At 42.6% G+C, this 27984-nt stretch overlaps 2 protein-coding genes across 2 annotated transcripts in view; one reads left to right on the top strand and one right to left on the bottom strand.

Annotated features, from left to right (window-relative positions):
- CDH23 (cadherin related 23) overlaps positions 1-27984 on the bottom strand; it is a 398874-nt gene that overhangs the window by 49530 nt on the left and 321360 nt on the right. The gene's annotated exons all lie outside the window — the stretch shown is intronic.
- On the top strand, positions 169-27551 carry VSIR (V-set immunoregulatory receptor). The gene is made up of 7 exons (XM_083614333.1): positions 169-412; positions 7858-8277; positions 9978-10034; positions 15644-15751; positions 23109-23136; positions 24629-24816; positions 25505-27551. The coding sequence occupies exons 1-7, from the start codon at positions 340-342 to the stop codon at positions 25540-25542; spliced, it is 912 nt and encodes a 303-aa protein (XP_083470459.1). The 5' UTR covers positions 169-339; the 3' UTR covers positions 25543-27551.

The raw sequence follows: 27984 nt of genomic DNA, 5'->3' as shown, positions 1-27984 counted from the left end.
GTCTGACGAAGGTTGCACGCTACAGACGGGATAATCTCCCAACCTGTCAAATCGATGCGTCACATGCGCGAGGCATACCCGCTCTCTCTCTCGGCCTCCAGGGGGCGCCCTCCGTTCGCGCTGCCCGCCCGGTCCAAAGCGCGCGCACCCCCCCTCCCCCCGCGCGCTGGGTTTGCGCATCTGGGCTGCTGAAATTTCCTGTGAGTTTTGCAACTCCCTCTCGGCTCTGCTTCGGGACTGCCCAGCTCCGGGCGCCAGCCGCCGGAGAGAGACCCACCCAGAGGGGACCGGCGAGCGGAAAAGGGATTTATTATTTACTGTTCTTTCACCTCGCGCGGCATGGACCAGGAGGCAAGGAAGCGGCGAGTCCTGCCGCTGCTCCTGCTGACGCTTGCCTTGGCTCTCCCTCGAGGTAAGGGCAGGCGGGGAGCCTTGGAGGGCGCAGCTGGGTCTGCGCCAAGACCCGCGCATTTGCATTCCCACTGGGCTGGCCTGAGGGACAAGGATTCCCGACAGGGATGGAGCCTCCCCCCCCCACCCCACCCCCGCTCTGCACACTTCCCTGGGAGGCTACCTGGCTGGAGCGAGGCGCTTTAAAAAGCAGGGAGGAAGGTTGCTGCTAACGTGGGTTGGGTTGGGTGGCAGGAGGGGTGTGGTGGGAGGAAACCAAATGGAGTTTCAATACCTTGTTGAAGCAACCTTCCTCCCCTTTCCTTGCCCCCCCCTCCTCGCTGTGCTTCTTGCACCCGGGGCAGGTGAGTGGGTGGGCATCGTTGGCTTATCCCACCTCCATCCACCCCCAAACGCAGGCTAAAAACAGGGCTGGTTACTCTTAAGTATTTGCAGGATGCAGCTGTTCCCAGGCTGGTGGTGAATGAAGTTTGTCAACAGGTGAGGGATGTTCCAAAAAGAGCATCTTGGTGGCCCACAGGGATGCCTGTGCCAATCCGCTTGTATGAGTTGGAAGCCTTTGGAACACTCACACACCTGTATCCTTACCTGCTTGGCTGTGTCTTTCTGGCTCTAGAGCTGGCCATTAAAAAAATACCCCAGCTGTGTACATATTTGCGTGTGTGGGGTTTGAAGTCCAGAGTTGGCTACAGACCAACTTTTAGGCCTTCAACTGGGTTTTTTTTATATCCCTCAGGTAACTTTACTGCAAGGCCGCTATGTCATATGTGATGCCTAAAGGGCTTTTTGCTGAATGCGGAGGAAACAGGATTGTTTTTTTCCTAGTAACTGGGGCTCAGCTGAGATCACTGAAAAAATATTAAAGTCATTGATGCCTTGCAAATCATGTTTTAAGGGAGAGGAACAGCAAGGGAATAACAAGATTATTTCGATTTACAATTGCTCCTCTCCTTTGCACAAGCTGTCGAAATAGTCAGTAAGTTAGCTAGCACAGTCTGACAGACAGCAATGGGCTTGCATCTGTGCAAGGTTACATCTTTGCTTAGCTGTGAATTCACTTGGTGGTGTTGAGCAAATAACTGTCTTTCAGTTCTGCATATATACATGTAAATATTAATATTCTGCTTCTCAAGAGTTTTTATGAGGCTGAAGGAACTTTGAGTTAAAGGCATCTAACCAAGAGATAACAAATAACATTATATAGCTCTGAATATTTGTTTAAAATGCAAACAAAACAGCTGCCCCCCCCAAGCACTTATGTATCTGATTGTCAAATTTCCCAAGAGGTTGAGAAAGAGCATGATGAGGAGAACTGTGTAAGAAGGATGAGAAAACTACTTAACAGTGTCAGATCAATATTTTTCCTGCCTAAGGTGGGAGCATCAAATGCTCCCCTCCCCCAGCGCTTAATACTCAAGACCAGTTGAGTTATTGTGGCATCTGAGGCAGAAAATACCATAACCACCCTTCCCTCCTTGGCAGTAAAAATGCCACAACAGTTCAAGTACGGGGCCAAGTTCAAACTGTTACTACTTGTATGCAAAGCCTTTAACATCTAGGGACCAGTTTACCTGTGGGGTTGGTTGCCTCGATCCATATGTGCCCACTTGACTGTTTTGATCTCCAGAATGGGCAACTGTTCCAGGTAACACATAATACTACTTACACTTTGGAACTCTCTGCCTATTGACTCCTTTTTGGCACCTGCCTGAAACATTTTTGTTTAGGCAAGCCTATCCAGTGAGGTAGAAGCTACATCCTTTGAAACTTTTTTAGCTAATTTGAACCATCTTCTCTTGAAAGTTTTTTAATACCTGTTTTTAACACACACACGCACACACATATATATACATATACAGGAATTTTAATGTTTTGTTTTATACTTTTGTAAAAGCTTAGAGGTTCTTTTATGTTGTGTTGTGGGTTTTTTTTTGCAATCAAGTAGTATAGAAATTTTGTTAAAATATATAATAATAATAAATTCAACAACTTAACAGCTTGCTGCGCTTTCATGATACCTGGAATCAGCTGCCTGGTGGTTGGAATAGCCCAGACTTCCTACAGTCTTAAGTTAGTAGCAGGAGTGGCTGGCACTCTGGGGTGGAACCATGGAACCCCCCGTCCTGACGTCAGTTTCAATGATGCGTACCAGGATGGTGATGAGGCAGGGTGGTAATGAAGTTGGGGCTGCATGGGTGCATCAGCAGCAAGGATGGATTAGCGTCCCTGGAGCAGTTGCACAGGCAGCCCCAATATCATCTATTTATTTATGAGCATTTCTATGCCACTTGATATTTCAAAGATCTCTAAGCTTTGCCACGGCCCCTGTCCCCACACTGTCCTGGGAAGTGGTTGCTGTGAGCGGCGGGATACATTCTAGAGCTTTGCCAAAGGGAAACAGACAAACAGAAATTAAAACACTCAGGCAGCAGCGCTGCAGCCACCCTAACCGCCTTTGTGCTTACATTATCCCCTACCCCACCCATTTGTATTTGCTCTCTGATTTTTATGGATTTCCCCTGTAAAATATGTATGCTGATGGAATGGATTTGGAACTGTTGTGGGTCCATTCATTTCTACCTTGTGTCCTGCCGCTTGTGGGCTTCCCAGAGGCAAGGACTGTGAGGAGGTCCTCTTATATTCACATGCAAGCTCATCCCTCCTGTTTTTGGTTGTTATCTGTCTGTCTCAAGAGACAATGGAGGAGTGCGCCTTTGCGGGTGAAGTCAAACCGTCAGAGTTATAGTGTCTGCTGTTGCTGTAGAGGCAGATACAGGAGAGACATGTTTTGTTGCAGATGGGGCAGATCTGGTTGTGCTGCTGCAGATACATCATGGCTTTTTCTTCTCTTTGCGCTCCTTGCAGTGGTCATTCCTTTGCGGGTCACTCTGCTATGCATGCACGGCCTGACTGACTGCCTCCAGTCATTGTGGTCATCTGCAAGGGATTCCCACACAGTGGGGCTGATGTTGCCAGCCTTCACGTCTTGCATGCTGATATCTTTGTAACACAGAGGTGGTCTGCTAACAGGCCTAGTACCTGAAGCCAGCACCCCATAGAGCATGTCCTTGGAGAGCCTGTCATCTTCCATTCTGTGGACATCGCCAAGCCGGCATAGACCTTGCTGAGACAGGAGTGTGGACATGTGGGCTTGGGAAAGTGCATCTTTGCTTGAGACTCTGTCCTGCTATGTGATGCCCAAAATCTTTCTGACGCAGTGCATGTGGAAGGCATTGAGGCGTCACTCCTGGTGGTTTTAGGTTACCCATGACTTACTCCGATAAAACAGCATGCTCAACACGCAAGCCTGGTAGACCTTGATTGTTACTGGTTGTTAGCATCACATTCTCCCACACCCTTTTAGACAGATGAGCCATTGCTGTAGCTGCCTTGCCAATACGCTTAGTACATACAGCATCGTGTATTAGTAAGGACTTCCATTTTGTTTTCCACTGGTCTTGTTGAGCCACTCATGGTATAAGCTCCCATATCTAGAAAGTTGGAGAAGCTCTATTTGTAGATACCTGCAGTCCCAGATGTGAAAAGCTGTGGAAGGCATTCTGAATCTTAGAATCCTGTTAAACTGATTTTGTATTCAGTTTGCTGCCTTTTCTATTTCCTAGCAAGAAAGACTTCTTCATTAGAAGTGACACGCCTTGCATCCTGACACTTAAAAGTGCTGGCTGAAATACAGGGAGGACGCCCTTCTTGTGCGACTTCCTTATTACGGTCCATGGAAAGGGAAAAAAGCCCCTTCACCGAGGGCATGTCTACGCTGTGTAGCATAAGGAACTACTTCATTAAGAGTTGCGCAATGGGTTCCGCATTTATTCCCTCTCCCTAGAGGGTGTGCAAACAATAGCTCTGGACAGGGAGCCGGAGCTCTCTAAGAGATATCAGAAAATTCCAACAGAGAATTCTCAGCATCTTCCTGGAACACGGAGAGGCAGTCATTCTATATACTAATGGCAAAGTCATTTTCCAAGTGCTGAACTTGAAGCACATCTGCACCCGGGAGGAAGATATCGGCATGCCTGGGGGAGTTCCAAGGTTTGCAGAAATATAACATATATTTAAGGGGAACAACTTAGGTGGGCGAAAAGCTCCCAAGAACAGTTCAGCGAAGTCTGTGTATGCTCAGTGGCACAGAATGCTGACTGACTACAGGTGGTGGAGGAGGAACAAGAATATCCTTTAAGAGAGCAGGTGTTTTCTTGTTTATGAGACAGGTGCCGTAGGGAGATGAACCATTTTGAGGGGAAAGTGGACTTATGCTAAACTACACACAATGTTTACCCCAATTCCTCCCCCCTCCCCCAATTTTAAACTATGTCTTCTGTGTCATCTAAGTGAAAACTGACGCCACTAGTTTACTGACGTCTGTTACAGGGGAAGTAATAATTGTGGCTGCAAAGGAGCTTCCAATAACCTGTGCAATAATCCCTCCCTTACGGTGTTATCAACTTATATGCATGGGTTTCTTCCCCACCCCCCTCTTCTGTCACCCTGAACTGAGATACCACTACCATATCATGCAGTGCCACACAATGTTGCTGTATTTAGACAACACCAAAAAAAAGGTTAAGTGTTCGTTGTAAGATATTTGGTTGATAGTCACACAGGCATTTTGACATTTGCCTTGCTCACTGCCATTTAAATATTCTGACATTTAGGTTTAATTAAGCCTAAGTCAAGGAAGTAAAATCGTACTGTGTCCCAAAGATCCATGGAATATTAACATCATCTTTGTTGCATTATTCGGCGAATTTAAACGCAATTAAGTCAGAGGTGGTGGGAGGGAGGCATGGTTTCACCCAAGACCTTTGTACCCTCATTTATGGTTAATTGTTCAATGAATTAATCATCAAGTTCACGCACTCCCTTTTTAAAGTCAGTGTATTCATTACTATTCCATTGCTTGCTGTCCATGCCAGTGGGTGGAGTTTGACAGAAGACATCACGGGAGTGGGTTCCTCACCCTATCTCCTCAATTACTCCCCGCTCTCCAAGTTAGCCTATAAGATTAAACTGCAGTTTAATCTTCTTCTTTTTAAGTGTACAAGATCTGTAATAGTGAAAACAAATTTTAGAGCTTTCTACAAATTAAGGAAGTTCACCTGTCCTGGCCAGGGTCTTCCCCCCGCCCCCATCTGGAGCTTACAGAGGCTCAGCTCCAGCACCTCTCAGGTGGGCACCATTGCCATTTGAAGAGAACAAGGGAGAAGTTCATGGTGAGCTCCAGCACCTCTTTTTCTAGAAAAACAGCACTGCTCCCAACCTTCTCCAACTGTAAATTTCAATATAAAGCACCCAGGGATCCAATCACATTGCTGAAGGGGGAGCGGAATCCATTAAGTCTTATGCCTTTTTGTTGTGCTACCTCAAATTTATCCAGTAGTCTCCTACAGTGTTGGGAAGATCTGAAGGAAGTACAGTGGTACCTCGGGTTACAAATGCTTTGGGTTACAAACGCTTCAGGTTACAGACTCTGCTAACCCGGAAGTAGTACCTCGGGTTAAGAACTTTACTTCAGGATGAGAACTGAAATCGAGTGGCGGCAGCGGGAGGCTCCATTAGCTAAAGTGGTACCTCAGGTTAAGAACAGTTTCAGGTTAAGAACGGACCTCCAGAACGAATGATGTTCTTAACCCGAGGTACCACTGTAGACAAAAACCCAGCACGGGGTGACAGGGGGGCTGCAAGAAGAGGCTTGCCTCTTCGTGCCATTCCCCCCCCCCAACCCTCTTCAATGACTTAGTGCTGCAGGGCTTCCTCCTGCAGCAGGAAGTGCTTGGTGAACTGCAGAATTATTCTGCCACTGGGAGAGGCAAGATATGAAACTTAACAACAACCTGCACACACCTTACAGCTCTAGCCATAAAAACCCAAAACAGGATGTTGCTGCAGTTAATTGAAAACATATTTTGTTGTTAATACCAGCAGACTCTTCAGATTTTTAAAAGCCAGAAGTTACTTAACCACATAGATTAACAACAAAACAAAAGGATACTGCAGTTTTTTAAAAGTTGGTGGTTACAAAAGGGATGGAACACATTAAATCAGGGGCAGGGAAGCTTTTTCAGAGCCAACAACCACAACTGCCTTTTTGCGGCCACATTCTCCTGGCGGGCAAGACGAGAGGCAAAAGTGGGAAGAACAATAGTTGCAATTTTTATGTTTGTTACAGTAGTCTCTTGAGACACACGGATGCCAACAACTTCAACAACAAACACCTGTTATTCTCTTCTCCATCGAAGCAAGCTAGAGACATTATCAAAGTTCAGATTCCAGTCAGGCAAAAACACTTAAGGAAAGTGTCAAATAGGGATAGCTATGGGTGTGGCCTGAGGAAAGTGGGTGTGTTTGAGGGGGTTTCAGACAGACGGGCCTGGAGGGTCAGATCCGGCCTCCCCAAGCCTCACCCCTGTGCTAAAAGGATAGCCTTGCTGTATGCATGCTGCATTGAACTATTTCTAAGGCAAATTGTACCAATATACCACTTAGGGGTGACAGATCTATCCAAATATTGCAACTGACCTGAATGCAGCTTTTATGCTGGCTATCCCAAGTACGGAACTGATCCGTAGCTGTTTATCCACCCACCGCATCTCAGATGGCAAAAATATGAGTCAACAGGCAATCCTAAATATGCATACACTTAAATGAATTAACATGGAAATATGCAGCTGTTTTATATCCCTGCAGGAACTGACAACCCTTCTAAACAATCCAAATCAATTCCACATTAAGAGCCGCAGTTTATCAAGGTTCTGTGAACTACTCAATAGCAAACATTTGTCTGCGGTGATCCCTCCAGATGAATTTTTTTGTTTTTTTACTTTAAGAAGTCTGAGCCTTAACTGTTTCTAAAACTAAATGAGTTTTTAGCAGTTTGGCCTTGAGGGGTGAGGTGAGGCCAAGAACTACAGCTGTTCCTTTTTTAAAAAGGAAAGTGGCTCTATTTAGGAATGTGGGTGAAGGTAGACACAAATATCAGCAAGCATGTCTTAAGACACTCACGCTCTGAATGTCTTCAAGTAGAAATGGTCCAGTCTCTACAAAACACTCTGGCTCATAGCTCCTCCTCCTCCTCTTCTTGGCTCATGTTTAATTGATTTCAGTGAAATGTAACTGTGAACTTTACAGCAGTTTGTGGCATCAGAAATATATCAGGTTATAGGCTCCTGAATGAAAAGGTCTGTTGGTGCTGTTGCACATAAAGGTGACCACCAATAAAAATATTCTGTGATCATTTATTTTTACTTTAATAAACGTACAGTTTCATTTGCACCAGAAGCCCCTGCTTCATTTACCAGAACGGTACTCAGTGCAACTTTGTGAGTCACATTTTCTCTCGTGTAATGGAAACAATAATGGCTCTCTGTACTTGACATACTAAGTTGAATCTCTCACATGCTTCTCTAACATTCTGCTTTCTTCCTGCAGCACAGTCAACAACCTTTAAAATCACCACTCCTTACGCGCTCTATATCTGCCCTGAGGGTCAGAAGGTGACCTTGACTTGCAAGCTCAGTGGGTCTCTGGCATCCCATCATGACTCCATTTACAAATTTTGGTACTTCAGCAACCAGGGAGACCAGAGCTGCTCCCAGAAAAAACATGTCCGCAATGTCTCAGCAAAGGAGCTGCATCATGAATCGGAGAAGCACAGTGGGCAGCGTGTGAGCCACCATGGTTTGGAATTCTCCTCGGATCACCACGGGACGTTTTATGTCACCATGGCAAACCTTACTCTCAAGGACAGTGGGAACTACTGTTGCTACGTGGTAGAGGCTGAAAAGGAGCACAACAAAGCACGTGCCAAGCAGCAGGCTCATGGTTTCATGGAACTTCGGATACAAAAAGGCAGGTGAACTTTGTACACAAAGCAGATATAGCTAAAGCCATATTTTCGCCTGTTTCATATTCTCCTAGAACAGGGGTCAGCAAACTTTTTCAGCAGGGGGCCGGTCCACTGTCCCTCAGACCTTGTGGGGGGCCAGACTATATTGGGGGGGGGGGAATGAACGAATTGCTGTGCCCCACAAATAACCCAGAGATGCATTTTAAATAAAAGCACACATTCTACTCATGTAAAAACACCAGGCAGGCCCCACAAATAACCCAGAGATGCATTCTAAATAAAAGGGCACATTCTACTCATGTAAAAACACGCTGATTCCCGGACCGTTCGCAGGCTGGATTGAGAAGGCATTTAGGCCAGATCCGACCCCCGGGCCTTAGTTTGCCTACCCATGTCCTAGAATCACACATACAAACCTATTGGCATAGATGGTCCTACACTAAGGGTGGTGGTATTCAACCAAGCTTTACTCAGAGAGTGTCTCTTAATGGACTTAACTGACGTAAGAAACTGCATTCTACTGAGTCACATCACTGGCCCATCTAGTTCACTATTGTCTACACCGAATGGCAGCAGCTCTCCAGGGAGCCCTAACCTGGAGATGCCGGGGATTTGAACCTGGGACCTTTTGCATGCAAAGAAAATACTCTTATCACGGAGCTACATCCCTTCCCTCAAGCCTAAAGTGCTTAGTTATGTTCAATAATTTCAATTTTACACTGTGTGGAAAGCTTAGTCGAATGCCATCCTGACAATCAAAAACTGTAGACTACCATTGCGGGGGTAATCAAAAGAGAAAGCTTAGAACTGAGCCAAACTAGGGACACTTCGCGCGCGCGCGCGCACACACACACACTCTGACAGTGATGAAAAAGTCATTATCTGATGGTTTTTCAGATGTTGCTCCATAGATAGGCTTGCCCATTCAGAGTGAGTGCAATGTTGATCCAAGAAACATTGACCACACTGCCTTAACTGGTTTAGTGATGCTGTCACACAACTAACTGATTGGCTACATAGTCTGACATCATCATAACCCATGATTCCTGATAGGCTAAAAAGATTATTCTCAGGAACATTAAAAAGTCATCTTAAGAACAGAGCACAAAGTAAATTTTAAAAGCCTCCCCCCCCCCCAATTTCTTCCTGTATTTTTAAGAATCGGGTTGCAATCTTATGTATGCTTTGAAGTTATAATAAGAGTATCATATATAACCATTTTAAACCAATAAAAATTTAGGAAGCCTCCCAAGACTTTGGGATTTCTCTGTTCTGTAGCGACTGGCTATTCAGACATAATGCTAACTCAGTTTAATGTTACGAGAATGAGCCTAGCCTCCCCTAGCCTCATGCTCTCTTCTCTTTCCTCTCCTCCAGCATAGTTGTGAGGCGAATATCAAAAGCCTTTTTTATATTTTGCTTTAGATTAATCAGTTTAGCAAAGCATGCCATCTGAACCTCAAACTGTGGTTCATCTTAACTTGTGAAAACAAACCAGTTTCATTAACTCTGATTGGACGTTTATCGGAAGGGAAAGCTTCCTAACTCCTCCTGGTGGCCACATTGGGGGAGGAGGTGAAAGTGAACCAGGGCGCTATGTTCATTCTCACCCAAACCAGCACATGATGTTCGTCCCTTTTTCAAAAGACAGCGCAAGAACTGACTTTCCAAGAAACTAACAACTATTTCTTTTATTTTACAGGAAATGCTACTTTCCCAAACTGCACGCTTCATTCTGCTGCCAGCATGGAGAGTGAAAGTAAGACTACCTTTGCAATTCAGACAAATCGTTTTCTTTAAATGAGTGCAGATTACATATTCTGTTTCTGTTTCTTTTCATGGTGGTTTTTTATGTATTTATTATCTCATTACCAGTCTCCCTGCACTGCCTTACAGGCTCAGACTTGACCACCTTGCCTAATCCCCCATATTAGCCATTATCTCCTCCATTCTTTAGGCCTCATCTGATTTATTGCTTGCATGCATGTGAAGTAGCTTCCTGTGCATGATTAATCCGGTGGTTTCCTGCTTTTCTCAAGATTCATATCTTTAGCAACACCTTTTCTGAACAAACCTTCACTAACTTTTCCCTAACTCTCCCCAACCCTGCCCAGTTTATTTTGCCTGCCCCAAACTAACATTTCCTTGCCCCATAAGTATTTATTGCAGACTGTAAGCCCTCAGAGGCAGTGCCTAAGGCATTATTGGTATTCTGTATGTGTTAAATATTTGCTCTCTCACTTCAAAATGCAGCACAGGGGCTTGGTGGGAGGTATACATCTATTACAGCAACAGAGGGTTGCAAATCCTAGTTGCACCTTGCTTTTGACGGGGCAGCCTCCCTTTCCCCAGGAAGAGCTGGTTGTAACTCTGGTGTATATTTTAGTGGAACTGCTGCATAGGAAGCTGCCAGATACAGAGTCAGGCCATTTGCCCATCTAGCTCAGTACTGTTTATACTGCCCCCGGTTGCTTTCTAGGGTTTCCAGCAGGATTTATAGAAAGTGTCCTTTCATACTGCATCATGGTGTGGTACATGGTTTGACATCAACTGATAGGAAGTGCCTACAGAGGGTGGTGAATACAGCACAATATATTATGGGCTGTCCTGTGAATCCACTGGATGAAATAGTGGAAGAACGTTGCCTCAGGAGAGTGAGGAAAATTCTCAGGGATGATTCACACCTTGGCTGGCACTTTCTTGATCTCCTGCCCTCAGGAAGAAAATATAGAAGCATGATTAGTCGCACCAACAGGGTAAAGAACAGCTTCTATCTGTGGGCTGTTAGGCTGCTGAATGAAAAGATAACACCAGGGCAACTGACTTTCGGGTTTGGTGGGTGTGTGTCAGTAAACGAGGGGAATTAAGACTAAGAGAGCTGAGTGGGGGGTTCTCGTGTAATCTCACTGTATACAAGTTGTACAAGTGACAATAAAGTATTTCAATTTCAGTTTCCTCAGTCACAGGATCATAGAATCACAGAGTTGGAAGGGACCCCAAGGGTCATTTGGTGCAACTCCCCACACTGCCTGGAAATGTCCCACCTGGAAATATTAGGGATTGAAGCTGGGACCTTCTGCATGCAAAGCAATGGCAACTGCTGGCAGCTCTTCCTGATGATTTAGGCCAAATATATATGTAGATTATTGGCATCTAAGGCTCTCTGGCATCAAGCACAAGGTGGAAGAAAGTTGTCATGTTGTAGTCCTGCTACAGTACATCATTTCATATGATGTACGGTGATTACATTCATTCCCTCTTTCCAATGAGTAACGTCTTCATAAAGCTGAGCAAGAACTAACCTGGAGAAGTTCAGAGTTCAATTAATAGTGTGTATGAATAACGGAGGGCATTTGCAAAAAAAGATCAGTCAGTAGCATGTCATGAAGGGCAGGTTCTATCTAATTTGTCTTAACCTATTTGCTCCACACCTTGAATTCGTCTGCAAAAGTAAATTTGGAGGAAGTATTTGTTCCAAGGTGCTATTGAAGGACTAGAATCAAAAGTCCCCTGGTAGTAAAACCTTTGTGTTCTGATCTGCAGAGTTTGTTCTCATACAGTCATCATTAGCTGTATGGTATTTGAGCTTCCGTAGAAAGTAGCTGATCTCTTGTGACAATCTCTGAACAACCCAATGTAGTTGGGAAACAACAGGGACTTGGACAATGAAGTAAGTGGGCAGTTCAAGGAAACAAAAATAAACTGAAAGGACATTTTAGTATTTGTGCTGTATGTGGATATGCTTTGTTTGGAGAAACAGTGCTTTCATATTAGCAATGCCATACCTTGGCCTTACGGTAAGACTGCAGTGTTTTCTTAATCATTGAATTGGAGGGGGCCCTTAAGATCGTCTAGTCTAACCCCCTGCAATGCAGGAAAATGCAGTTGTCCCATACAGGGATCAAGCCTGCAACCTTGGCATTAATCAGCATCGCACTCTAACCAACTGAGCTATCCTTTCTTTTTGTTTTCACAATATTGATGACAAATTTATAAATATGAGCTAACAAATCTGTGGTAATGCTGCCACAGGTGTTTACAGATCTTATATCATCATTGAATACAAGACTGCATGAGATTAGTGGAACCTCTGTGGAACTTCTGATAACAAAACACTTTTTGAAAAAGGGAACAAAAACTTGCTGCCAGACATGTTCCTAAAGCAGCTCTGAAGATCCTAGTAAAGTTGTACCTCCTAGCCAAATTTAGGCCAGGAGCTCACATCTGCTTTCTTAGTTTGTCCTTAATGGCTCAGGGTGGGAGCTTTAAGAACCCCTTTGTTCTACACTATATTCCACATCTTCAAAAACAAAGCTTCCATTTCCCACACACGCTGGGAAACATAGCTTATTACCAGAGTAGAGGCAATTTTAAATCTCTAAAGATTTCTAGACAACATGCATAAAGACAGAGCTTGACTTCCTACAGTTCCAGCAAACAGCACTGAGGGCCAATTTATACAATCACAAAGTCAAGTAGGGAAGTTTTTCAAGCAGCAAATGAGTCAAGTTGCACGTTTCAATTGCCACCACCTCCCTTTCCAGGAAAAAGTCTCTAGGAAAACATCCCCTCATTGACATGTTCCTGTATTACACATGCAGGAGATCTCATTTTTGTGGAAAAATATGCAGTCCTTCAAAATGCAGCCTGATGTGAATCTGTCTAAGGAAGTTTCCACCCTTGCTCATGGGAGTTGAATAAACAGGTCTTGACTCTTGTTCTGCATCTTACACATATTACTGAACTTATTCCAGCCCAACTAATTCTGACACTTTTCTTCTCCCTAGAAGTTTTGGCATCTTGCTATTTATTTTGTTCGCTAAATATGTGGTATCTTTAATTTTAAAAAGGACCAGAGAGTAGAACTTCATATTGTTGCAGAAAAACCAGACAAACTCTGAGCTTCAGGTTCACTAACTTGGTTCACTAACTTGGCTGATTCATTACTGGATGAATATACTTGTCATAGGTGCTGTAACTACTTGGAAGCAGCTCTGTGTGAATGAAAGCTGCTCTTTCACTGCGATTCGGCAATGCTTAGAACATTTTTCTCCCTTCTCTTTCTCAGTCAGACAGCTGTGTTTCAACAAGTCTAACTCATACTAGTCATATCTGTTTCGAGACAGATCTGTCCTGTCTATAATCTAGACACTATTTAATATCTGGAAATAAAAATAGGCTGCTGGCATGGAATTTGCATTTACCTATCAGGCTTTGGGTTTCACTGCCTTGATTAAATCTGCACATATGCAGAGTAAATAGTATTTGCTGGACTAAAACACAGCTTGCCAAGTCAAGTTGTAAGTTGATAAAGGTTTAGGAAGTTGTGGTCTAGCACATGAAGCAGAGAGCTTTGCATGCGATTAAATGTCATTAGCTTATCATGAATCTGAGCCCAAAGGGCGATGAAACTACCAAGTGCCTTTGCATTGACGTTGGATCAAGTCCAGTATTTGCAATTACAGCAGTGTCTCCACCCCCCCTCTCCTTTTTGTACTGGCAAAAGGGGCTGAACAAAATATCTTGTTCAAGCATTTTTGAATAAATTTGGAATACCCTTCAAAATATCATACATAATTTTTAAAAATTTCTCCAAACTTGCCAATTTGAGTATATAAATACAAGTAGACATCTATAATAAAATAGTAATAATAGTAATCATAATAATTTCTTTTTCTTTTCTTAATACCCCGTCCACCTGGCTGGGTTTCCCCAGCCACTCTGGGTGGCTCCCAATAGAATATTAAAAACATGATAAAACATCAGACATTAAAAAACTTCCCTAAACAGGGCTGCCTTCAGATGTTTTCTAAAAGTCAGGGAGTTGTTTATTTCCTTGACATCTGATGGGAGGGTGTTCCACAAGGTGTGTGCCGCTACTGAGAAGGGGGTAATCTGGTAATCTGGGGGATAATCTGTATGTAGCTGATGGATTTTCATTAATAGGAAAATATTCATTAGTTAAAATTATATAAAACGAGTATTTTCCTATTATTTACACATGCAGTCTCATTTGTATGCTGGGATCACATAGTGAGTTTATATTTAAATTTGTTACGTTTTAATCAAAATAAATGTTTAGTTCCTTTTCTGCCTATGAAAGTTTCTTGCTAAACAATAACCAGTGGTGTTTATGTATTTTGGACCACAAATGATTAGAACCACCATCTTTTTCTGGGCTCCAGTGCCCTCTAAGCTGCATAACAGGTGTAACATCAACAAACTGAGCTCTCATTATTAAGTAGTGGATTGACAAAGCAGACAACACAGAGATTTCTCCAAGTGGTTCTTTATAGTATGCTGGAACTGAACTGAACAGCAAACAGCTCAGCCGGCCTGCTTTTATAGGCAGCTGGCTGTCAACATTGCAACAACAACAACCCAGGTTTTCCCGCCTAAATTAACTGACGTGGACCTGAGTGAAAACTATATACATGATACTCCTGGTGGCCAGGGTGAGAACTTCAATACATAACACTCATCACTTCACAGAATCATAGAATTGGAAGGGACACCCCCCCTGGGTAATCCATTCCAATCCCCTGCAACGCAGGAATCTCAACTAAAGCATCCGTGACCCAAGGCCATCCACCCCTCTGCTTAAAAACCTCCCAAGAGAGACCGTTCCACGGTCGAACAGCTCTTACTATCAGAAAGTTCTTCCTGACTTCATCTCCAAGTCAGGAGCAACCACATCTCTATAACATTTCAGTCTGACAGAAAGCAGTGCAACTATATGAAGAACCCAGTAGGCAATAATATATCGTATTTTTTGCTCTATAAGACTCACTTTTTCCCTCCTAAAAAGTAAGGGGAAATGTGTGTGCATCTTATGGAGCGAATGCAGGCTGTGCAGCTATCACAGAAGCCAGAACAGCAAGAGGGATTGCTGCTTTCACTGCGCAGCGATCCCTCTTGCTGTTCTGGCTTCTGAGATTCAGAATATTTTTTTTCTTGTTTTCCTCCTCCAAAAACTAGGTGCGTCTTGTGGTCTGGTGCGTCTTATAGAGCGGTAATTACCCTAGGTTTATATACAACTACATTTGTTATCTTTCTCAAATGCTCGAGACATTTCTTTTCATCTGAATAATGATTACAGCCTTGTAAAATTGTTAAGGGACATTCGACTAAATTTTGATGGAGCACCACATTTCTGAAATAATGAAAATCCACTTTGTTACGCAGGAATATTATTATACCGTGGCAAAGGCAACAACACTTTTAGTATAAAGGAATTGCTTTTCTATTCAGGGCATTTTGGCCTCATATCTAAACCACCAAGTTCACACCCAACAGCCTCCAGCAATGAGAATAATCTTTCTGCTTGCTTGATGATGTGACTCTCTCTGTTTCCTTGCTCTTTTTCAGATGTCACAGCAGCTGCACTTGCAACAGGGGCCTGCATTGTGGGCATTCTGTGCCTTCCCCTAATTCTTCTCCTCATTTACAAGCAGAGAAAAGCAATCGCTAACAGGCGTACGTATCAAAACGTTTCCCTCCCCTTCCTCACTCCATCCCGTCTTGATTTATTTATCCTAAACAGGCTTAGTATTTGGTGCAAAGTGACACACATACGTATCTGGTTCTTCTCCTCTGTGTCCTTTCAAGAGCACGGGCGCTAATATTAAAATATTTGTGCTATTGCATTTATGATACCAAGCCATTTACGGTGAAAGCAAAATTGCTTCTGGGACATGTGTGTGTCTTTTGAAGTATTATGCATTGGTGATAAATTTCACGGCAATGGCAGTAGTCCTTTTGTTAGCTCTTCCCTCTCACATGCTGGAGTGAGCAGGACCTGTTTTGCTTCACAGTAGGCAGAAGGGAAAGGCAGCTGAGGGGCTTGCAGCAAAGTTACCGTATTTTTCGCTCTATAACACGTACCCGACCATAACACGCACGTAGTTTTTAGAGGAGGAAAATCCGTAGGCATGCCACTCGTAGGCATTCCCTCCATAACACGCACAGACATTTCCCCTTACTTTCTAGGAGGAAAAAAGTGAGTGTTATGGTGCAAAAATTACGGTATGTCTGCATCCCATTTGCTGCTGGAGAGCTGTTTAAAATCTATTCATGCGCTCTGGATTTGAACTTGGAAATCCTAAGCGGAAGTGAAGTTGTGTGGCGTGGCACAGCACTGATTGCTTTGAATACAAAAGCAAAAATGTTTCCATAAGCCATTTCTGGCCTTTTTTCTGACTTACACCACTTCCTATTGCCCACGAGAAGCAATGAACAGAAAGCTGCTACATACATTTTATTTATTTCACAACATTTATATATCGCTTGACTGCGGTAAAACTTCAAAGTGGTTTGCAAAAAGAATAAAGCCATAAAATTGTCCATAAAAGCGGTTAATCGAGTATTTTAAACATTCAGAAATCATTAAAACCCGCAATAAATTTAAGACCAGATTAAAACACACCTTGGCTTCTGCATGTCTGGATAGGCTTCTCTGAATGAAAATGTTTTTAGCAGGCTCTGAAAAGAGTACAGCAAAGGCACCTGCCTAGGGTTGCCATATTTCAAAAGGTGAAAATCTAGACACAAAAGTTGCTGAGCTTTTTTTTAGCAAAATCACACACACACAAAATTGACGTATTTGAGCTATTTTTTAGGAAAATCAGCAAAAACAGCACTGCTGACATGGGTTGCCATGCGTCCAGCTTTTCCCAGACATTTTCCTGATTTCTGCCCAGACAGTGCTTCCGACTGCAGTATTCCGGGTATGTCCAGGAAATTCCAGGCATATGGCAACCCTACAACTGCCTGACATGAATAGGCCGGGAGTTCCAAAGTGTGGGTGCCGCCGCACTAAAAGACTGATTTCTTACAAGTGTGGAACATGTATTATGTGGCATCTGTAACTGTGCCAGCACCACAGATTGAAGCAAGTACGGTGATCTTGCAAGGCAACTGGTCCCAAGCTAATAAAGGCTTTGTATGCCAATATAAACTAGGCCATGAACTTGGCCCAGATGGGCAGCCAGTGCAAGGCTCCGAGAAGAGCTCTTATATACTGATAGGTTCTTACTCCTGCCACAGCATTCAGCAGTAATTACAGCCTCTGAGTCAAGCGTAAAGGAAGCCACCCCCCCCCCCAAATACAGTGTTTCCGTTGCTGAATTGGTTTAAATAAAACAAATATTTGTGTGACGCCAATTCTGCCCCAGTTCTGCATATTAGGAGTTGTTCTGATTAAAAGCCAACATTCCAGCTCTCTATTTAGCAGCCTGTCAGCTGCTTTCATGTTCCAGGCATAGAAGCCTCTCTCCTCGGACTCCTGTTTATACACATTTCTCGGAAAATGCATGGCTGGGGGGAATTGGCGGAACGAAAGGGCAGGGTTGGTTAACGAAGCACCGGCTTGTTAAATTGTACTGGGGTGTGGCATAGTGCTCTGTCGCTACTTAGAAATTGCATCATTTCTGTAATACTGCGTTCATATTGGGCCAGGATGCTGCTGCATGTTTTCTTCCTTCTGAGTTGCATGGAGCAACTGTGGCTGCACACAGGCAACTAGAGAATCGGGAGTGACTTCTTCCTTAGCACTGCTCTATGCCAAAGGGCGATGTCTCACTACAAAAGAAAAATGAGCCTCTCTTCCTTTTTGTAATGCCACTTGCTTCTGTTACTTACATAAACTAATGATGCAATAAAATTAGCTAGAAGGCACCAAACATTTCTGTTTCACTCCCTAAGGGAATATTTTTTTTTAAGTGCAAAATTATAACAGGATGAGCCTTCACCTTTCTTAAGTGTAAATAGATGCACACTCATATACTGACAAACAAGAATTTATGATCACTGCAGAATTTGGCTCATCTGAATTCTTCAAAAGTTCAGGGCATTTTTTACATATAAGGCTTAGAGAGACTTGTAACTTAAATCTGTCTACCCTGGGTCAAATCCCCATTGGGATTGATTGCTTTGCCTTGATTTCAGGACATTCACATTGGAATGCACAGCCAGCAGGGCTAATGCTTGGAAATACATTAGCTTGAGGTGTGAAAAAGACATGTGTTTTTTAAACTGTGGAACAACCTTCTTCCATTTCATATAAATATTACAGTTTCGTTCATTATGAACAGTGTGGTTAAATTTCAGCAGCTGCTTGGTTCCTTCTACAGCTTAGCTGTAAGAAGTAGAGGAATGAAAGCATTAAAATCTGGAGCTAATTAGACTAACTAATGTCCAGTTCATTGGATTTTTTTATTTATTTACCTCATCTTTTCAAACCTCATTTTAGGCACTGAAGTGAGATATATCCAGTGCTTTTTTGGGGGGAGGGTATGCAGGGGTACACATACCCCTAAACATTTTGTGAATCTTTGTACTTTTGTCCATTTACTATATTTATTTTCCCCGATTTGAACTATAAAATGGTGATTCAAAATGAGAGTACCCCTAAACATTTTTTAAATAAAAAAAGCACTGGATATATCCCCACCCCAGCTCCATTTTAATACTACCCTAGCTGCTTTCATTGTGCAGAGTTCCAGCAAATGTTTCTTGGATGTAAGAATTCAAACACAGTGGATTGCCTCACATTCTGAGGTTCAGAACTCTTACATTGCAGAAGTTGCAAAGTACATCAGAACACACTGGTTGCCTTCCAACAGATATTGTACTTTTGAGGGGATGGGAGGAGGCGAAACGGGGAACTTCTTCAATTCCACTAAATTACCACGACACACTTGTAGCAGGCAAAACATACTCAATGACACTCCTTCTGTATTGATTGGAGGGTGATCCCCACACTAAGAGTTTTCCAACTCTTGCTACCACCTAGGAGCCAGAGGTCTCAGAGAAAGCTAGCCCTAGCTAGTCTAAGAGACCTTCTATTCCACTTTCATTCTGATTCTTCTCTGCCTTGACTAGAATGAAGCAGATTTCAATCAAATGCCCATTGTTATGTTAAGAGCTATATTCAGGAACCAAAGAAGAAAGGTGATTTTCCTGAATAGTTTAGGTCCGTCTTGTGCAGGTTGACTAAGCAGTCTCTAGAGGACTGTCTTGCAGGCTCTGCCCAATCTAGCTGCTGTGCGATGACTGAGTCAGCTCACATGGCCTAGTCTCCCCCTGTCTCCTTAATAATCTTGCTTTGGAGCCTTGCTTCAATCCACTACACTGATGCGTATCACATAGGCCTAGTTGAAGGTAATCAACTAACGGATTCCTCCACCCTCAAAGGAAAGGAAAGGAAAGGAAAAGAAAATAAGACGGTCCAATCTGATCTCTCTTTAATACTAGGGCTTGGTTTCTGGGAGCTCTACAAAGAATATACTCTCTTCCATTTCAGTTACACAATGAATCTGTTACTATAAGTAGCAAATAAGGAGGAAGTTACTCTTCTTGCAAAAACAGGTGCTTTTAGACACAGCAAAGGACTAGTGTTTTAGTTGCTGTACAAAAAAAATGTGTAGAAGAATGAAGAAAATGCTAGCAGGAAATACTAAAAAGTACAAACAGAGGGAGAGGGAGAGAAGCAAATTTTGTCAAATAGAAAAATGAATGTCAGCAACATATGCAAGTTGGATACGATCCCATTTAATTATGCCAAACAATTTCTAGTCTCAAAATAAATTGCAGAAAGACCCCAATTTTTAAAATGTAATTTTAAAAAAAAATTCTAAAGAATTGTGAATACTAAGTTTCTCTGAAAGAGTAAATTGTTTAATATTAAATAATCTGAAAATAAACACATCAGTCCTACAGTTAAATCTCTAAACCAATACAGTGACTTCAAGTTAAAAAAGGCTTTTAGATATAATTGAAGAACGAATATGGCAATTTCTCTCATACGAATATGTGCACTCCAACTACTAAACAGAGGCATTTAACTGTCTTCTCATGAAAATAAATCTTTCCAGTTTGCTCAATAACTTAACAAATATTGCTTCACCCTATTAGTCATTCTAGTCGTTTGTGACATTGTTTTTGTGAGGGTGAGTGCACCCGGGCCAAAGCAGAGTGAATCAGAAAAAGAGCCTTGTGCTCAAAAGAAAGAGAGACAATGATGATCAGTGCACAAGTTATTCGATTCTCATACTTAATTTCACAAACTGCAATGGCTTCTGGTCCTAAGTGTCTCAGGAATCAACCACCTGACGTCACAATAATGTCGAGTGAACCATTTTCGCAGGGGGTGGTTTGAAATCAAACCACATAGGCAAAGGCACATACTCTGCAAGCCTCAATGATCAGCTGCACAGGGACTGCAAACACCCTTTCGGCACAGCTGCAGATTTACCTGCCCCCACACCTGTAGGGTAGGTGGGCATGGCTTGGTCAAACAGGCAGGCATGCTGGGCCTATTAAGGACTGTGGGGTGGAGGTTCCCAACCTCTAGTTTAGAAAACGCGTGAGGGAATGCCAGTGGAAAGCTCCATTTAAATTGGTGTTTTCCTCTCCGATGCCTCCTCATTACGTAAATCGCTGATTTAAATTACCTTTGCTTTAAATCCACCCTGATGGGCTGCTTCACAAAGTTCTGTCACTGTATTTATGGCAAATACATTAACCGCTTGCACCAAATCACGCTACCCCACCAAAGAAGAAACTCCCTACATTCAGAAAGAGAAAAAATCTCTCTGTCTAGGAGAATACACAGCTATATGTTTATTTGTTTGTCCTTACAGAATGATAAAATACGTGGTTCCAGAACTCTGCTCCCACCTGTCCCACAAGCCCCTTTTGCCAATGCGTCTCAATCCACCCACTGCAGCAAAGAAGGATGTTAGTTTCTTTAGTTCAGCTGCAGGCAGAGATGGAAAGGGGGCAAAGTGGCTCTAGGTGCATTGTCCCTCTTGCTGCTTTATAGCTTTAAAGGGAAAGCCTGTCTCTGAGTTGATATGTGACAACCCTGTCAAATACACAGAGTCTAAGGCATGCCCTGGATTTCCTGTGCTACCAGCAGTTAGCAATTGCAACGTGGTCAGAATATACATGCACACTTACTTGGAAGTAAGCTGTATTGAACTCACCTGTGTAAAACAGGCATAGGACTGGTCACGCTTTTAAATTAGAAAAGTTGGTAACGCTTTCGACATTTAGAAAAGTAAAGCAAGCTAGTTCCTTTTTTAAACATTTAGTATACTGAATATTTTTGTAATACGAGTAATAATATTACCAAACTTCTTGGTTATTTATTTTAAAGCCTTCATTGGTGCTGCTTCAGGGAAAAGGTATTCAGAATCAAGCTCCCTGTGAAGTCATGTGCCTTTTATTAGAGTCACGAATTGCAACACATTCCTGATGATTAGCTCTAATACGTATTTCCCCCCAAATCCCTCTGCTTGGTGAAGGCAAGTTAGCAACCATTTCTGCCAATGCAGATGTAACACTGTTGTGTTAAGAGTTTGCTTGACTCCCCCCCTCCCCTACTCCATGTTTGCTATTCCTTGTTGAAAGTATTTGCTAGGCAAATCAGAAAACAAATTACCCCATCCCCATCAGTGGTAGACTTTGGGCTCTCAAATTTCAGAGGTGCTCTGTGTGATGCTACAATTTGATGCCCTCCCCCCATTTCTTGCTCAGTTTGCATTAGTGTTGTAGCTCCCCTGTGATACTGCCAGTGGCATAGTGTGGGTTTTTGGTGCCTGGGGCAGGGGAAGTGTTGTGTGCCCCCCTGGTGGACTGGACAGCTGGGGTGGAGGCATGTGTCCCAGCCCTGAAGGCCTGGCAAGGGGTTGCAGCTTGCTTCCCCACAGATTTGGAAGGCAGCAGTTGCTTAGCCTCGAGGCCTCAAGTGATGGGGGCACTTGGTTGCGCCCTCAGAATTTTGCACCCAGGGCCACTGCCCCTCTGTTCCTCCTATGCTATGCCACTGCGTGCTGGCGCCCAGTACTGCTACACCAGCCACACTACCCTAAAACCACCTCTGTCCCTGTTTATACATGGTCTACTTCTGTGCCCACTGGAATGCACAATGCTTACTCATAACATCACAAAGCACCCTTTCTCGCAGCAAACAAGCTTGTTTTAATTCTGTGCTTATTTGAACAACATCTAAAAACACACACACCCTCAGCTGATGGCCTATTAAGCAAAGAATCTCCCATTCCAAATGTTTCCCTTCTGGAAAAAAAAATATTTCCCTTCTGGAAAAAAAAATGTGGTTGAAATAAAATTATGGTAATATGCATAAATATATGTTCCTGCACAAATACACATAAATATATATATGTTTAAAACCCTTGAGGTTTTCGGTTACTAAATATGAGAGCTTCAACACTTGAAACTGAAAATCCAGGAACAATTCATGAATCAGACTTGCATGGTAACTGTAAAGTTTCTCTTTTATGTAGCAGCTCAAATAAAGGAGCGCAGGAGGAACTGTAGGACCAAGACCCCTCTATTATAGGCAGTAAATTTTGTTAGGATTTAACTTTTGCTTATTCATAAAAATGTTTTCACTAGAAGGAAAGAGGATGAAATAATGGACAGAATACCACTCCCGGCCCCTGCTAAACTGCTTATATCTGGTATCTGAGTGCCATGTGGATTAATAGTTTCCACTTCCCCAGTCCAAATCACCAAGCCAATAAGCATCACAACAAAAGAGAAAGGAATTTGTTGCTTAGGAAAAGCAAAGCAAACAGTCACTAAAGAGGAATTGGAAATGCATATCCTTATATGCACCATGGCCTACTCATCTGTAGGATAGATCTCTTGAATAGAAAAGACCATACACTCAGCTCAAGCGCGATGGACAAAATTAACTTTGGGTTTCTTCTATACCTGAAATTCTATCACCTGAATTTTTCTTAAATGTGAAATAGGACTGCCTAAGGAAATGTCACAGTAACAACACTGCATTCCTTTTTTGCAGGTGCTCACGAACTTGTCAGAATGGAGAGGTGAGAAATTCTGTTTTACTGTATTGCTATATTTTTACTTTGGAATTTGGCTTAGGGCACACAATAAAATCAAGAGAGGTTGAAGCATCAGGAAGTTGCGGTTTTGCAACAGATGGGATAAAGCAATTAATGAAACCACAGTAACACAGCAGCCTCACAAGATCAAGCAGTAATCCCAAAAAGACTTCTTCAGAAAAGTCTGAAATCTTTGTGTCTTAGCAAGAAGCCTTGCTAGAAAAGGAATTCAACAGAGAAGACAACCGCTGAGGAAAAGGCTCTCTTCCTAGTAGGTGCCGAATGCACCTCCTCAATGTTGGTATCTGAAGTAGAGTTTCTTAAGTTGATATAAGATGCCAGTGTAGTGGAGGTGAAGGCATGTCACATGGATAGAATAGTTCCTTGAGATACCCTGAGCTAGGACATTTAGGGCTTTAAAAGTTAAGGCAGTCGGATCAGTACTCTTGGAACTAGCGTTACATAGATTCCATGTTTATATTTGCAGCAGGTGGCTGGAAACCTGTGGGCCAACTTCACCTACCATTCAACCATACCCTACTATTAGCTGAAAGAAGCCCTACAGCTCTATCTAATGATCTTCACGGCCTGTGTTAGGAAAGACTAAATTTTGGTCAAACTAAATTTTGCCCCTATCTTTCTTGTAGCCTCTTTCCTACAGGCAGAATGCCAGTAAGGGGTTTTCAGTAGGCTGGCAACAGCCTGTCAGTAAAGGGGAAAAGATTTTGGCCCGTCATCCATGTACTCTGCCCCAGGCTTGCACACTGCTAAACTTAGTTGCACATTACGGATTTATGTACATACCTGCCTGATCCAGGCTTTCTGAACCTCATCCTCTAAGCCAAATAACACAACATTCACAGTAGAAGATAAACTTTTACGTACTTGTTTTTTTTGTTCTGAAAGACAGCTAACTGGTAATAAGCCCACCTAGCCAGAGGATGATCTAACATGGTGATAGATCTAGCTTTACCAGTCAATGGGTTCTTCTGTTGCTTACATTAATCAAAATATGACCCCTCCATGGTTCTAAAATGGACTGTCTGACAGCATTAAATGTGTTACGTGTCCTGCTCTGCAGGTTTTGCTTGAACCAAAACTACCTGGATAAACAAGACACTGAAAGATGGAAATTAATTTTGGTGTCACTACTGACACCACAAATAGTTACTTTGCCTTTAAAAAATGAATATTTTTACAGTGCTGGAAACTTGGCTTTTTAAAAGGAATATTTTGAGCAAAAAATAGACTCTCTAATTGGTTTGTAGCTGACTCAGTTCTTAGCAACCACTGAAATAGTCATTCAGGCACTACCGAACACATCTTAATACACACCAGTACTTCTCTCCTCGATATAATAAAGACACAAGTAGCAGCAATCTAAATAGAATTTGTTTTTCATCTAAGTAAGAGGAGAATGAGAATGAGACTTGATTCTGGTCTGGTTAGTGTCTTGAACCTGTGCTTTTCCTTTCAGCAACACCCATGGCATTGAGAATCCTGTCTTTGATGACATTCCTACCATTAATTCGGAGCCCAAAGCCAGGCCGCAATTAAGCTACATGGCTAGCCGCCAGCTATCAGAGTCAGGTCGACATCTTCTCTCGGAACCGAATACTCCCCTCTCCCCTCCAGTCCCGGGGGATTGTTTCTTCCCAACACTGGGTAATTATTCATTTCTCTCTCCCTCCCTCTCTAATCAGTTCCTTACCTAGCAGTAAATTGTATATGCATATGTATATGTATGTGTGTGTGCCAAATGCTGGTGGAATAATTTCCTTTTCAGAAGTTGCCCATGGCCATACATTTGACTACACGTCCAAGATCAAGGGGATGGGGAGTGCTGTTTGCTGCAACGCTACACATTCTCAAACGCCTTGAGATCAGATAAGGGAGGATATCACAAGATGAACAGCACCCTTTGGCTCCCTAGGAGTTTCTCTTATCAGTTTTGTTTCACTTATGGAAAGCCAGCAGCTGGAACTCTGGTCAGAATCCAAACTCAATCCCCCTAGCGTTGACAGGGAGGGAGGACTCTGGAGAACCTGAGATGTTTCCTAACCTCTTGATTAGGGTGGTACTGTGGCTTCTAGCTACAAATGCTGCCTGCTATGGCTCCAGAAAAAGGCTTTTATATGCTATGAATGCTAGCATAGAGTGGGAAGCAACCTGCATTCTCATTCACCGCATTCTTAATTTTTCTTTGCTTTTGGGAGGGAGATAAGAAGTAACCATCTCAGAAATCTTTACAAGGGGCAGCAGACATATAACTACATATAAATAAGTTTGCAGGCATGACTATACAGGGGGGAAGGGAAAAAAGGGGAACTAATCATCGCTGTTTGTTTTTCAGAGCCTGTTCCTGACTCACCAAACACGACAAATGCATAATAAAGTTTTCCAGGAAGAATGGCTTTCATGGAATCTTTGGCCTCAATTTGGACAAGGGTTTGCCTGCTGCATTAAACAAACAAACAAACAAACGAGAAGGGGAGGTGGATAGGAAGAAAAAAATGCTTTTTGAAGACTGTTTCTAAGGGGAAGAAAAATGGTGGTCTCTGAGGCACTTGGTGCTTGTCCTAACTTTCACTTATTACTCTGTTCCTTAAATACAGTATATCAGGGCAGAAAATAAGTTCTGGAAGACGCTGAGGTACTGAAACCTTCTAGGATTCTGATGGCTTTTTCTTTTCACAACGCTGATGATTTTATGAACAATTGCCACATATTTTTTAAAAAGATGTATGGTTTTAATACACCAGGACCATGTACAAGACTGGAGAAGAGATCAAGATTTCTTAATTCTAACAGGAACAGGCCATGGGGAGGAATTATGAGTGTTACCACCATTTGCCTTAAAAACTGAACAGTGATTTTAACACTTTCCTCCATGGAAATATGGACTAGATTAAAAAAACAAAAAACTTCAAAGCTTTCTGTCAGAAAAAAACCCATCTTAGGCGTTCTAGGTCTTTCTTTATATGAATTGTATTGTGTATACATATAATTTTAAAAGCAGTGCTTTGCAACAGATTTTGCTTGTATCCTGGCTTTAAAAAAAATTACACATGAAAATCTCACAGTACCTGGCTGCAGTCTCAACTAATTTTTCCTTCTTAAAACATCGTAATTATATTTTAGCAAATTTGGCTCTGAACCTGCTCTCCGAATTCTATGAATCAGTCAAAAGATTTTCTTTTTACTGCTTGCTGCATGGTACATGCACAGCTATGAACTGATCAGGGTGGTGTAGCAAATAGTCAGCAAAGCACAAGCATGCCAAACTATCAAAAATTAGATCCAATGTCAAATCTTGTCTGCTGTTGTCACAAAACAATTGGGACCTATTTTAGAAATTTGCCCAAGATGTGGATTTTGCAACACACTTAGGACCTGACAGCTGTGACTTTTAAAAACAGATCTGAAAATTAATTTGGTCTAATCCAATTTCTATCAAAACTGCAGTGGTTATCTCTCAAAGATATGAGGATATATTCCAAATGCCTTAGCTCAGAAGCATGTTTTAACCAGCTCCCGTTAATCTGGTTTCATAGTCTATTTAGCACATCCATTGCAAACAGTGGAAACTGCAAGGCAAGGCAAGGCATCTCAGGCTCTTTGACTGATCATACCATATTCATTAGCGGATTAAGCCCTTCCAAGGCATGTGGGTTTGCAGAGAGGAACTAATGCTTCCCTTTCCAAGAGAGAACTCACATTAAAAAAAAAAGAGTAATATACGAAATATGTAGGTTGTGATTATTTTAAATACATTTATAGGAATAAAAACCATTCCAATAATTTCTAAATGATGCTAAGAGATATATGCATGAGACTCTTAATCTCAGGGTTCTGGGTTCGAGTCTCACGGTGGGCAAAAGATTCCTGCATTGCACTGGGTTGGACTAGACTGACCCTCATGCCCCCTTCCAACTCCACAATTCTATGATTCCCGCCCCACGTTCAGTAAGTAAGTTAATCTGGAAAGTTTGAAGTTAGGACGGATTAAGAAGAAAGTTAAGGCATTTTAAGAAGAAAGATATTCATTGCTTGCCATAGATGAGAGAACACAAGGAGTTTGACTGTACAGATCCTCCAACATTTAAAATACATATGAATTAAGAACAGAGAGTGAAGAAAAGAGAAAGCAGGCTTATTAATGACATGAGCAAAGACCTTACTCTTTTAAATTCATCCTGCTTGCTCCTGTCTAGTAGGAAGCGGTGTGTGTGTGTGTGTGTGTGTGTGTGTATAAAGGTAACTGCTTGTGTAAAGGTAGGTCTGGGAACGGCTTATCCTACGTGAATATACCAGCTGCTCTGATAGTACCTCTGAATGTTTTTTATATTTGTTTTTTTTTTAAAAAAATGTTCTGATGAGAAAATAAAAGGTTTATTGTGGCTACGTTTCTCTTTTCCCTTGGGGGGGGGGGGAGAAGGACGTGGGCAACAGAATTCCAACAGAATCCATAGACCAGACTTCCAACACTCACCGCTGATCACATGAAACTGCCTTTTACTGAACCAGACCACTGGTCCGTCGTTACTTATTCTGACTGGCAAGTCAGTCTCAAGCAGGACTTTCCTCAATACCTGCCACCTGACTCTTTTATCTGGCTGATGCTGGGGTACCTCTGCATGCAAAACATGTGCTTCTCCAACGCACTGTGACACTCCCCCCCCACTCACTGATATTTAGGTTTCTAATAAAGTTATGATGTTTCCATAAAATATAATGAAGTTAGAGTGGATTGGAATGGAGTAATTCATAGAATCCCAGACCCGGAAGGATTCCCAGATGTCAACCAATCCAACAAGCTGCAACGAAGGAACC

This window comes from Podarcis filfolensis (genome assembly GCF_964270895.1).
Source record: "Podarcis filfolensis genome assembly, chromosome: 5".
Classification (NCBI taxonomy): Eukaryota; Metazoa; Chordata; class Lepidosauria; order Squamata; family Lacertidae; genus Podarcis; species Podarcis filfolensis.
This window is presented reverse-complemented; position numbering and strand designations above follow the sequence as displayed.